The 13,907-nt window shown below is 47.7% G+C and overlaps 1 protein-coding gene across 1 annotated transcript in view; it reads left to right on the forward strand.

Annotated features, from left to right (window-relative positions):
- The window catches only part of ITGAV (integrin subunit alpha V), a 70,258-nt gene that overhangs the window by 10,959 nt on the left and 45,392 nt on the right, over positions 1–13,907 (forward strand). The window contains exon 2 of the mRNA XM_035133482.3: positions 3,481–3,611. Within this exon, the coding sequence (XP_034989373.2) occupies positions 3,481–3,611 (131 nt within the window). The remainder of the gene's footprint in view (positions 1–3,480; positions 3,612–13,907) is intronic.

Here is a 13,907-nt window from a genome sequence, read left to right on the forward strand (position 1 = left end):
CAACTTAGAAGATCACTAAGCCTCATATGCTGCTGGTTACTCAAACACAGCACATGGAAACATCTGCTGTGTGGAAACATCATGCAAGGCTCATCTGCCATGTAGACTTCTGCTTTGTGGTCTGTCTACCTGCACTGTCGGAGGCATGATGCTTCTCAATACCAGGTGCTGGAAAATGCAGACAGGCAGAGTGCTCATGTATAGCTTGCAGACTTCCCACAGGCATCTTCTTGGCCATTGTGAAACAGGAAGCTGGACTAGATGGACCATTGATCTGATCCAACAGGCTTTTATTACGTTCTTATGTCTTAGAGTCCAGCTCTGTAAAGTTGTACCTCGGAAGTCGAACAGAATCAGTTCTGGAAGTCCGTTCGACTTCCAAAATGTTCGAAAACCAAAGCGCGGCTTCTGATTGGCTGCCGGAAGCTCCTGCAGCCAATCAGAAGCCGCAGAAGCCCTGTCGGACGTTCGGCTTCCAAAAGAACGTTTGAAAACCGAACACTCACTTCCAGGTTTTCGATCGTTTGGGAGACGGAATGTTTGAATGCATGCACACGAAAGCTCATACCTATGACAAACTTAGTTGGTCTCTAAGGTGCTACTGGAAGGATTTTTTTTATTTTTTTGTTTTGACTGGAATGTGTCCTTGAAGTGTGATAATGCCTCTTGCTTGCTTGGATAAGGGATGGAGATGTGTGTGAGAGCAGAAACCGCTGAGCTTTGTTTCGCTAGGTAGACTATTGCCAGTGCCAGATTTAGGGCACTGAGCACAGTTCTCTCGCACAGGGCGCTGAGCCAAGGGTGTGCAAAATAACAACAGCAACAGCAACACATATATTTATGCGGGTACCTACTGAGAAGATCCATTTAAAAAGCAACTGTACCAAAAAAGACTTATTGTGAAAATAAGAAATATTTGGAGGGGGTACCAAATTTTGTCCTCACTCAGGTTCCATATTACCTTCCCCTGATACTGTATGGTAAGATTCACATTCATTGTTCCACTCACTTTTTGCCTCTTGGCCTGCCCACCACTGACATGTAGCCCCTGAGAAGTTCCTAAGGGAATGTGGCCCTCATGCTGAAATTTTAGGTCTCGCTGGTATGCCTGTAAACAGGGGGGCCAACTTGAATAAAATATTGTGGGGAACCAGGAAAGCCCCATCCCGCGTAATCAATCGCACGATGCAGTGCACGCACACCTTTTGAATGGGAAGGCCCATCAACTTTGCGGGGGCCCAGCCCCCTCAAATATTTTGTTGTGGAGACCGAAGCCCCCATGGCCCCTAGGAGTTGGCTCGTATGCCTGTAAATATCAGTTGTTGCAATTCACAAGTGGGAAGAGTGCTGCTGTTCTCATGTCCTGCTTATGGGCTTTCCCTAGGACAGTGTTTCTCAACCTTTTTTGGGCCACGGCACACTTGTTCCGTGAAAAAAATCACGAGGCACACCACCATTAAAATAGTTTAAAAAATTAACTCTGTGCTGCCCTATATTATAATTACTAGTGTATTTCAGCCCGTTTAATAACGGGCGCTAGAACATCCTGGGGTTCGGAGAAGCGCTTGTGCGGCGCTTCTCCGAACCCTGGGACCTGTCCTTGCTGTCGGCGGCAGGGGGACAGGAACAGAGGAGGAGAAAGCGCTGCGTTCTCCTCCTCCGTTCCTCTCCCGCAGCCGCCGACAGGAAGAAGACATCCCAGGGTTCAGAGAAGCGCTTGCGCAGCGCTTCTCCAAACCCTGGGACCTGTCCTTGCTGTCGGCGGCAGGGGGACAGGAACGGAGGAGGAGAAAGCGCTGCATTCTCCTCCTCCGTTCCTCTCCCGCAGCCGCCGACAGGAAGAAGACATCCCAGGGTTCGGAGAAGCGCTTGCGCAGCGCTTCTCCAAACCCTGGGACCTGTCCTTGCTGTCGGCGGCAGGGGGACAGGAACGGAGGAGGAGAAAGCGCTGCATTCTCCTCCTCCGTTCCTCTCCCGCAGCCGCCGACAGCAAGGACAGGTCCCAGGGTTTGGAGAAGCGCTGCGCAAGCGCTTCTCCGAACCCTGGGATGTCTTCTTCCTGTCGGCGGCTGCGGGAGAGGAACGGAGGAGGAGAATGCAGCGCTTTCTCCTCCTCCGTTCCTGTCCCCCTGCCGCCGACAGCAAGGACAGGTCCCAGGGTTTGGAGAAGCGCTTTCTCCTCCTCCGTTCCTCTCCCGCAGCCGCCGACAGGAAGAAGACATCCCAGGGTTCGGAGAAGCGCTTGCGCAGCGCTTCTCCAAACCCTGGGACCTGTCCTTGCTGTCGGCGGCTGCGGGAGAGGAACGGAGGAGGAGAATGCAGCGCTTTCTCCTCCTCCGTTCCTGTCCCCCTGCCGCCGACAGCAAGGACAGGTCCCAGGGTTTGGAGAAGCGCTTTCTCCTCCTCCGTTCCTCTCCCGCAGCCGCCGACAGGAAGAAGACATCCCAGGGTTCGGAGAAGCGCTTGCGCAGCGCTTCTCCAAACCCTGGGACCTGTCCTTGCTGTCGGCGGCAGGGGGACAGGAACGGAGGAGGAGAAAGCGCTGCATTCTCCTCCTCCGTTCCTCTCCCGCAGCCGCCGACAGGAAGAAGACATCCCAGGGTTCGGAGAAGCGCTTGCGCAGCGCTTCTCCAAACCCTGGGACCTGTCCTTGCTGTCGGCAGCAGGGGGACAGGAACGGAGGAGGAGAAAGCGCTGCGTTCTCCTCCTCCGTTCCTCTCCCCCAGCCACCGACAGGAAAGACGTGCGCACTCTCCCCCCCCCCGCTTCCTCCAACCGCCGCTCCTCACGGCCAGGGAGGGTTGTGAGGAGGCCTTCGCCGGCCTCCACCCTCGCTTCCCTGACGTGCCCTGCAGTGAGGCGGTGTCCGGCGGGAGCGGCGGTTGGAGGAGGCAGAGGGGGGGGAGAGTGCGCGCGCACAGTCTCTGCTGGGGCACATGAGTATTGGCGGCCGCCAGGCACGTGACAATGCAAATCGGCCTTCTCGTCGCCGCACGTCGCGGCACACCAGCCAGCGTCTCGCGGCACACTAGTGTGCCACGGAACAGTGGTTGAGAAACGCTGCCCTAGGAATCTGGGGGAGAGTCACACTGGCTCTGAACTTTTTTGTGGTGATAGAAAATCTCATGGGACAAGACCACCCTAATGATGACCCACCAAGATGACTACAGCCCATGAGCCATGGGCTCTGCCAGGTTATTGACCCCCACTCTAGCCACCATTTTTCTAGTCTCAGCTGGGCAGCAAAACCACAATGTTTAGATGGGATTGACATTCACATATGGCTGGTGGGGTAGCATTTGACTGTAGAAGGAAGAACACGCAGGGCCCCCCAGCAATCCCACCTCAATCCTTTGGCTTCTACATGGTTCTAGCTATGGTTCTAGCCCTACCTAACATTACAGTAGCTGCCGTACCATTTCCTTCAGTGGAATAATGAGGATTCCTAAACCTGTTTGCTTCTTCATTTCTTTCCTGCAGGATGTTTCTCCTTGTGGGTGCTCCAAAGGCAAACACAACTCAACCTGGGATTGTGCAAGGAGGCCAGGTGCTCAAGTGTAACTGGAACCCCAACAGAAGAAACTGCCAGCCGATTTTATTCGACGCCACAGGTAATATAGCAACATGCGCTTTTGCCAACCCATGGGATTTGGACGAATTGCAAAGAGGAAAGCAAATCAACAACCTGTTGGAAAAGATTTGGAGCAATACGGGTCATTGTACACATTCGCTTTGTTGGCCTGTCTTCATGCCATAGTCATTCAAAATGGTTGAGCTGCTCTTAGCTCAGTGTTGTGAACCATCTTGAGGGCTTGGGTAGTGATGCATGTTGTGGTAGGCCTGCCGACATGCATAGTATGCCATTGATTTGGAATGGTTGCGACAAGACAGCCCACACATTCATTGTTGGTGAACAGTTTGGATCCTGGTGACAGAACCAGCAGGATGGAAGGATGTAGCTTTCCCACGTGATCTTGGGAATCTGTACTGCTTGGAAACCAGCCCACATCTCCCTGCCATCTTCTTCTTGTTTCTGGCAGCCCCTCAAGGAACTGCAAATCCTAGCAGATAAAGTTTCTCTTGGCGGAAGTGCACAGGATTTGCAAATGTAAGGGAGGGAATGACGGCCTGTGATGAGAGGTAGGGTATAAGCCAATTCAAAGACATCCCTAAACCATCGCTGTTCGTTCTTGGCAGTTTCCATGTGTTAAAATAGGCTGGCTTTCTGGTGAGCTGGAATCTTTGTCACCGGAATTAAAGAACTCTCTGCTTTACAGTGGCAAAAATGAAAGTGCTTTTTATATGTTGGCTATTCCAGCAAAGGGTACGTTGATTCCTTGTCCAGGGCTTAGAACAATGTAGGCATAACATAGAGGACCGGATTCTGGAATTTCACAGAGGGAGGGGGAGGTTTCCTGTCCCCTCCTCTCCATTGCAGGTTGAAGACCCCTCCTGAAAAATATGGGGTGTGGTGTGGTGGGCTGCTATGAGAGGGGAGAATTGCCTCAAATCGTATTTGAACCACAAGGGAAATTCTAGTTTCTGTTCCTAGCAGCAATCTCATGCCCTGCCCCACATTGTTCAGGAGCCCCCTCCCCAATACTAGGGGGGCTCAGGTTGTGGCAGCAGGTAAGAGGGGATGGGAAACTTTCAGAAAGTTTCTTAAGTTCACTTAGCCTGAGGCTCCAAGTCAAGAGGTCCTGAAGTGGGAGATATGCTCATAAAGCCAAGCTTGAATTCCTGTGTTTATGAGTTGCAGATTACGCAATCCCTCAGTCACTCCCACTAAGGCTAGATTATTTATTTATTTTTTAAAAGGGAAGCCATGTACACAGCATGACTTTGCACATGCAGCCCCACAGCCATCTGTGGACCTGTGGTGGAATCCTGGTAAGCGTGCTACTGTATAGGGGCAGGCAGTCATTTAAGGCATTTCAGGAGCAGTGCTGGGCTTGCGGGTACACTAGTTGCAGGCTATCTATTCAACTATGTGTTCCACATTTGCAATTATGCAAATGGTCAGTTTGTAGCCCAGTTTTCTTCATGCTACGCCCGAGGCAGCTAACAGCAACAACCACTGAAAAACACATGGCATGAATAAATAAATAAATAAATACAGGTTTATAGAAATGTTTGTCATCTGGCTGCCAGTTAGTTTCCAGGTCCAATTCAAAGTGCTGGTTTTGTTCTATAAAACCTTAAATGGCTCAGGACTACAATACTTCAAAAACCGCCTCTTTCCATATGAACCTATCAGGACCCTGAGACCATAAACTGAGCCCTGCTCCATGAGAGGTCCAGAGCGTGGTAACATGAGAGAGGACCTTTTCTGTGGTGACTCCCTGTTTGTAGAATGCTCTCCCCAGGGAGGCCCCCCTGGCACCTTTGTTACATATCTTTCGGGACCAGGCAAAAACATTCTTCTTCTTCCAGGCCTTTGACCAATTAATCTATGGCCTTCGATCTAAAAAGAAATCTATGGGGTATTGTTTTTGTTTGTTTGTATGCTAGTGTTTTTATATTGTAAACAGCCCTGTGATCCTCAGATGATTGGTGGTATAGAAATCGTTGTCATCGTCATCTTCATCATCATCTGGCTAGAACTAATGGGAGTTGTAGTCCAAAATGTGTAGACGGCACCAGATTGGCAAAGGTTGGAGTAGATCCACTAAAATCAATTGGGCCTAAAGTGGAAATATCAACGTAACTTACCTGGGAGTGAGCCCTATTGAATTTAACATGACATACTTCTGAGTAGCTAGGATAGTGCAGAAATTTAGTCATGGCTAACTTGAGTTCCGCTGGTTTCCTCCAGCAGTTGTTGGACTACAACTCCCATCAGTCCTAGCCTGTAAGGCCAATGGTCAATGGGGACTTTAGTCCAGCAACATTTAGGGGCACCAGATTGGAGAAGACTGGACTACATTAAGCATCACTAAGGCTGCGTACACACTGCCGCTTACTGCATCCATTCTGCTCCCACTGCTAGTTTGGGAAGCGATGTACACACAACATTGGCCGCAATCCATATCTATCCTGTCGTTTCTTATGAAATACTGTATTTCCCCCCAAATCAGCTTCGATCAAAATTGAGAAAAAGAACAACCTAGCTGTGTTTTAAGCTGGCAATGTGTACATGGCCAAAGTCAGGATCCATCTCAAAGATTCTCCCTCTAGCCTGCACACAAACACCTTATAGAAACATGTCATCTGGTTCCAGCTGTAGCCTGACTGTTCCAAAAAACCAGCAAGCTCAGTGAATTCCGCTCCCCTTCATTTGACTGTTGAAATGTTCACCAGGAGAAACACTGCAGCTCTGGTTTCATTTCTGATGTGCGTGGAAGGGGAAGCATGGCTTTAAAAAGAGTGTAGAATTCCTTTTTCAGGGCAACAGAGCCACGTTCCCTTCTGGTTATTGTGTGTGGGTGATCCCTTCGCCAACAATAGAAAGCCTTGTTTGAGAGCCAAACGACGCTATCGGTCAGGCATGGCCATTTCTGTGACCCATTTAGCATCTGGCATATTTAAAAGGGCCTCGCGTAGTGCCGTCCTCTTAGCATTCTCCAGCTCAGGAGCTGCTGCCGGTGCCGAGAACTCATGCGGAAAATGTGTGCCAGGGGTCTGGGAAGGGGGGAAATTGGTGGGGAGCTGCGTGCTGACTTCTCTCGGCGTATGGCAGAGGGAAGCTGGCAGAGATGAAGCTGAACTGATCCAGCGTGTCATTGTTCAAAGGCTGCGTTTGGGGGCGGGGGGTCACGGGAAGGTCCTTTTCCTATTTATAGCTTTAGTCTAAAAGCAACATCTTGCCAACAAGCCCACAAAAGGCTCCTGTGGCAGCAAAAGAGCAGATCAAAATATAAAAACCCCAACGAAAATGTTTAGCACACCGAGTCCACTACAAAACGGAAGGGAAAGAGAAAGCCAATCAAGCTCATTTTGATATTAGGAACAGCTGAATTGACTGAAACCCTTTGTGAGCAGGAAAGTATTTATCACCTTCCTGTGATGTGAGCTACTTAGAGGAGCCTCCCCAGGTAAGTGTTCTTCGTCCTTAAGTCCCCATGTGTTGTTGGACTACAATTCCCATTGTCCCCTGCCAGTTTAGCCAGCAGTCAGGGATTATGGGAGTTGTAGTCCAACAGCATCTGGGGACTCAAGGTTGAAAAGTGCTGCCAGCAAGGGAAAGAGCTCAAATCAAGGAGACTCATCTTCACTGCCACACAGCTTAGACAGTGGCAGCAACAAAAGAAGTTCCTTTTGAGGTCTGACATGGGATCAGGCATCCTGGGCCCAAACAGCACAATCCTGCACATCTGGTTCGGATGGTGGGAAAGGATTATCTCTCATAATACTAAGAACTTGTTAAATGAAGCTAGTGTTGGAAGATTCAGGGCAGTCAAAAAGAAATTACTTCTTCAACCGGTGCATAGTCGAACTATGGAATTTGCTTTCAAAAGATGCTGTGATGGCTGCTAACCTAGATGGCTTTAAAGGAGGTTCCGGGTTTGGGGTTTTTGTTTTGTTTTGTTTTGTTTTTTTCAAACTTGGGTCGCCATATGTTTTTGGACTACAGTTCCCATCATCCCTGACCACTGGTCTTGCTAGCTAGGGCTGATGGGAGTTGTAGTCCCAAAACAGCTGGAAACCCAAGTTTGAGAAACCTTGCTTTTGACCAGTGATGACCAAACTTGGCCCTCTAGCAGGTTTTGGGACTACAACTCCCATCATCCCTAGCTATCAGGACCAGTGGTCAGGGATGATTGGAATTGTAGTCCCAAAACAGCTGGAGGGTCAAGTTAGGCCATCACTGGTTTAGACCAATTCATGGAGGATAAAGCTATCAGTGGCTACTGGCCGCATTGGCTGTGTTCTGCCTCCATTTTGGGAGGCAGCATGCCCCTGAATATCAGTTACTGATCACTACAAGTGAGGAGAGTGCTGTTGTACTCAAATCCTGCTTGCAGACTTCGTGTGGGTAGCTGGTTGGCCTCTGTGAGAGCAGAATGCTAGATGAGATGGGCCTGTGGCCTGATCTAGCACATAGACCCCTCTTCTGCTCGTATCTTCACTCAAAAGTAAGTCCACAGGTCTTGTGAATGTGTTTCAGGATTTGGGCCCTTGTGTGGCTGAGTTTTATATTCTTTACTAAGGTTCTGCAGAAGGAAGCAAAGGATGGACAGGGGGCCCTTTAGCAAGAAGAAACATTGTAGTTTCTCATTTCTTGGAGGGACCTCTCCTCTGGTTTAATTTTACAGTTCAGATCAAAGCTTTTCAACACATGGTGAAACAGGATATGACATTTGTGCAAGGAGCGTGCTTCTTGCAAAACTCCCAGCCTATTTTGAAAGTGTTGCAACTGATACATGGTTTAATATATGTTGATTTTCTGTGTGTCTATGACAAAACCTTTCACTGAAGCTGTTTAAAAAGATGTTTTTGAAGCTATTATGAAACTACAGGCAATACACACAAGGAAAAAGTATAGAGGGAGCAAGCCGAAGATCCTGTATTTATTACTATTATATTTATATCCCACCTTTCCTTCAAGGAGCTCAAAGTAGCATACAGTGGTACCTCGGTTTATGAACACAATTGGTTCCGGAAGTCTGTTCATAAACTGAAGCGTTCATAAACTGAAGCGAACTTTCCCATTGAAAGTAATGGAAAGTGAATTAATCCGTTCCAGATGGTCCGTGGAGTACTCAACCTGAAGCGTACTTAACCCGAAGCATGGGTGTAATTGGTTTTGGAAGTCTGTTCGTAAACTGAAGTGTTCATAAACTGAAGCGAACTTTCCCATTGAAAGTAATGGAAAGTGAATTAATCTGTTCCAGATGGGTCCGCGGCGTTCATAAACCGAAAATTCATAAACCGAGGTGTTCATAAACCGAGGTTCCACTGTATATGGGTTCTAACCCACTCCATTTTATCTTAACAACAACCCTGGGATGTAGGTTAGCCTGAGAGACTGTGGCTGGCCGAAGGTCGTCCAGCAAGCTTCATGGTTGAGTAGGGATTTGAACCCAGGTGAAAGAGGCAGAGCACCCTGTAGAAGAATTAACAAAAGATCCAAGGGTTCTTGCTCCTGGCGGCCGATGCACTGTGGGGGGGGGGCTCCAATTTTCTAAAAAAATATTTTTAGGGGGCTGGGCCTCCTCAATGTTCAGAGGGCCCTGTGTGCGATGTCAGGATGTCATGTCGGGGCCCCTCAATCCTCTGGAGAAGGTAGCACCTCTGAAAGGATCTAATATAGCTAGGACAACTGAGACACAAAATGGTAGATGGATTAAATTGTGGATATGTAAAGTGGCACACCCATAAGAAATATATTGGGCAAACCAATCCCAACCTCTGATCATGTGCTTTGGGTGTGCGCGTGGGTGTTAAGATACAGAGGAAATTTCATGAAGATAGCCTTCTTCTTTCTTCTTTGGTGATCACTCGTAGCTGAGTAAGATTGTCTTCCATGAACACTGTCTTAACAGTGAGTCTGTAAGTGACTGTGGAGGCCAATTCTAGATCCACACGCCCTTCTGCAGTGGGGACATAGGTTTCTGGGCAGGAGTTGATTACGATGAGGATTTTCCAAATGTGCCTCCCTCTTAGCTTGTTTGTCCCTTTCATCCTGAGTTTGTGCTTCTTCAAAGCCCATGACACCTTTGGTAGAGGCTGTTCTTCAGTTGGAGCCCTCGCAGGCCAATGTTTCCCCATTATCTGTGCTTATACTGTACTGCATTTTTAAAAATAGATTTGCCTTGAGAACATCTTTTAACCTCTTTTGCTGTCCACAAGTATTTTGCTTTCCATTCTTAAGTTGGGAATAGAGTAGTTGCTTTGGAAGACGATAGTCAGGCATCCGAACCACATGACCAGTCCAACGAAGTTGATGTAACAAAACCAGTACGATGAAAATGACTACAGAAAATGGCATACATTTGTATGCCTTCTGAATTTTCTGTTTGTTTGTTTGTTTTTAAAAAAACATATTTAAGTTGTGGGAATTTGAGAAACAAAAACTTTACGGTATGGCTACCAGATGTCACAATTACGTTGCCAAGTAAGCACTTTTGTGCTTTCTTTCCTTACACCCTTCAGAAGTGTCTGGAACAGATCACTGTCAGAAGTAGGATGCGAGCCTGAGGCAGATCATTGACCTGACCCTGTTAAGATGCTCTTTTTTGCTTCAACTTCCTTATTTCCCAGTCTTCCTCATTCAGATTGGAGCCCCAAAGTGTAATCTCACAAACCGATAGTGGCGCAAGTAAAAAGAAAACACTGTTAGACATGGCAAGGGCTGTGGCTCAGTGTCGGGGCATCTGCTTCGTATACAGAAGGCCCACGTTCGATCAGTGGCAAGTAGGGCTGGGAGAGCCCCCAGCCTGAAACCTTGGAGATCTGCTGCCAACCAGTGTAGACCAATACTGAGCTAGATGAATAAATTGTCTGACTTGAGATAAGAGAGTTTTGATGCCTTGCGCCATGGCGCAGGTTGAAAAATTTGGTTGAAAAACATGTGGGCTTCATTTTGGTTCAAGCAAGTTGCAATGTATACCTATGCGTTTAATGTATTATGGGGCCCTTGTTAAATCCAGTATACCTCACGCAAAGCTGCAAGGAAATAAGCTCTGCCTCTTTCTCACCACAGCGTGCAATTCCCGGCATTAGTCATTGTACGCACGGTTAAGGAGATTCCTGCTCGGATAGTTTCAAACTGTGTTTACTCAAGTCATAAGTAGATGGGAGGATAAAATGCCTTGCTCCTACTAGCCAGGATAGAATGATTTATTTGTGTTTTTAAAAGATTTCTGGAGGAAGAAGCAGTTCTTTGCTGACCAAAGCAGGAGCTGTGCATTTCCAGCGAGGGCCAGTTGAAATGTGGTTGGTGCTAGAGCAGTGGCAAAGCCTGGGGCGGCCTTGACTGCATGGCCGGTGTCATTGTGAACATGCCTACACAGCAAACCAACGCTTGTTAATGTCTTGTCGGTTCCTGGAGATGTTGCGTGCATCCCAGTAGGAAATCCTGAAGGCCGAGTTCATATATTTATCCTGGTGCAACAATATATCCTCACAGATTGAGGAGCAAGCATGCTCCCTCCCCTCCACAATGCGTGTCATGTTGCATATGGTGCAGGCATCCTTCTTCTTGGATGAGCACCATATTCCCCTTCCTCCATCCTGCACAAATGGGCAGAAACCTGATGTGAACAGCATGGCAGAGGGGAGGAGGGCCTGCCTGCTCTTTCAGCACACCCACCCTCCAATATTGATCTGATGAAAATAGGGATGTTTAATAATAATAATAATAATAATAATAATACCCCACCCATCTGACTGGGTTGCCCCAGCCACTCTAGGTGGCTTCCAACATATATAAACATATAATCAAACATAAAACATTTTTTTAAAAAAGCTTCCCTATACAGGGCTGCCTTCAGGTGTCTTCTAAAAGTTGTACTGTAGTTACTTATCTCCTTGGCTCAGGAGTTGCATAACTTTATGCCCTCCAACATTTATCTGATGAAAATAGGGACATCTGAAGGTAGCCCTGTTTAGGGAAGTTTTTTAATGTGTGACATTTTAATGTATTTTTAATCTTTGTTGGAAGCCACCCAGAGTGGCTGGGGAAACCCAGCCAGTTGGGCAGGGTACAAATAAATTATCATCATCATCATCATCATCATCATCCTAAGGAAAAGTGAGACATTCCGGTATCAAATCAGAAACCAGGATGGCTTCTGTAAATCTGGGACTGTCCCTGGAAAATACAGATACTTGGAGGGTGTGTCAGCATGTAAGGGCTATTGCCATCTGAATGCATGTTTAAATGAAGATTGAGTGCATGTGAGGGGGTGGCAGGCCTATTTCTTTAAAGGTGAACCTGTCACAATCATGTGCAAAGTGGAGGGGTTGAGTTGAAAGGTAGGGCATCTGATTCCATGCAGAAGGTCCCAGATTCAATCCCTGGCCCCTCCAGGTAAGGCTAGGGAAATACCCCATCTGAAACCCTGGGTATTCCCTGCCCGTCAACGTAGACAGTACAGTACTGAGCTATGTAGTCCAATGAACCGACTCTGTATAAGGCAGCTTCCTATGGCACTCTGATGGTGGTGGTATATCCTTCCCCTGCTCCAGAAGTCTCTCCCTCAGCTGCTCTTTATTTACGGTAGTTGTATTTGCTTCCACTATTAGAGCCCTCTAGGAGAGAGAGAAAATGTTCTTGGGAGGTAAACTGTAGGGGTTGAGCTTGGTGGGTGGGTGGGTGGGTGGAGAAATTCCTTACCTGCTCACCTCTTTTGCTCTTTAAATTGCACTCCATCCTACACTTTACATTGGATTTAGGCTTACTCGTGTTTAAAGACATGGATCAGCCAACTCCCAGGCCTTCCGCTTCCCTCCAAAGACGAGCATTTGCTTTCATTTATACTGTGTATGTTGCAACGACTGCTGTGCTAAACAATGCGCTCTGGAGATATTAACATTGGAAGCGCTCTAAACAAACTGAGAAGGAGGCAGCAACATCACAAGCCGTCTTTTCTTGGCACAAAAGCAGAAGAAGCATCTCTGCAGATAAATGATCCCTCTTGAGATGCAATAAATCTGTGACTTCTGGCTAGGCTTTCCACCCCATGCAGTCCATTCCTTCTTAGATTTCCTAGCCAACCAGGGACTCTGGTTCAGTTTTTGCATTTTTGACGCATCTGAAGGGCCGCATGAAGAGAATAGAAAAGCTGGATCGCATCTTGCAGAGCTCTGTTGCTCTCAGGGCCTGCTTGTAGGCTTCCCCTAGGCAACTAGTTGGCCACTGTGAGAACAGATTATTGGACTAGGTGGGGCTAGATGGCCCTTGTTTCCAGGGGTTCCCCATGTGTTGCACACCAGGTATTGCTGGAAATGCAACTCCCATGAGCCCCAGCTAGCATGGCCAATGGTGGTGGTTGATGGGTGTTGTAGTGCAACAGCATTTGGAGGGCACCAGGCTGGCTGCCACAGTTTCCCCTTGTCAGAGTTACTAAGCAGTGATGTGCCCAACATACAGTGGAACCTCGGTTTATGAACACCTCGGTTTATGAATTTTCGGTTTATGAACGCTGCGGACCCATCTGGAACGGATTAATTCATTTTCCATTACTTTCAATGGGAAAGTTCGCTTCAGTTTATGAACGCTTCAGTTTATGAACAGACTTCCGGAACCAATTACACCCATGCTTCAGTTTATGAACGCTTCAGTTTAAGTACTCTGCGGACCCATCTGGAACGGATTAATCCACTTTCCATTACTTTCAATGGGAAAGTTCGCTTCAGTTTATGAACGCTTCAGTTTAAGTACCCCTGGAACAGATTAATCCACTTTCCATTACTTTCAATGGGAAAGTTCGCTTCAGTTTATGAACGCTTCAGTTTAAGTACCCCTGGAACAGATTAATCCACTTTCCATTACTTTCAATGGGAAAGTTCGCTTCAGTTTATGAACGCTTCAGTTTATGAACAGACTTCCAGAACCAATTGTGTTCATAAACCGAGGTACCACTGTATTAGCATTTCCCCAACCGCTTTAAGGCGCCCGGGGCTGAGAGAATCTCATGGCGAGCCAACTGCAGCAGCCTCTCCCTGCAGCTTGTCCCTTTTTGCTGCCTGATTCCAACAGGCTCACTTGTGTGGGGGTGTGTGGTTGTTACCAAGGTGACACTTTGGGGGAGAGAAACTTTTTGTGTGGGAGCATAGAACAGGGCCTTCGCTGTACTGGCCCCCCGGATGTGAAACTCCCGCTGCAGATACAGCCACACACCCTGTTACCTGTTTCTAGACATCAGGTTAATATTTCTTCCTTCAGGCCTAAGGCAGATTACTGTATAAGATTTGGTTTCCTCTGCTGAAGGGTTGCTGTTTAACACGCTTGCTGGATTTTA

The sequence above is a fragment of the Zootoca vivipara genome, chromosome 1 (genome assembly GCF_965207765.1).
Source record: "Zootoca vivipara chromosome 1, rZooViv2.hap1.1, whole genome shotgun sequence".
Classification (NCBI taxonomy): Eukaryota; Metazoa; Chordata; class Lepidosauria; order Squamata; family Lacertidae; genus Zootoca; species Zootoca vivipara.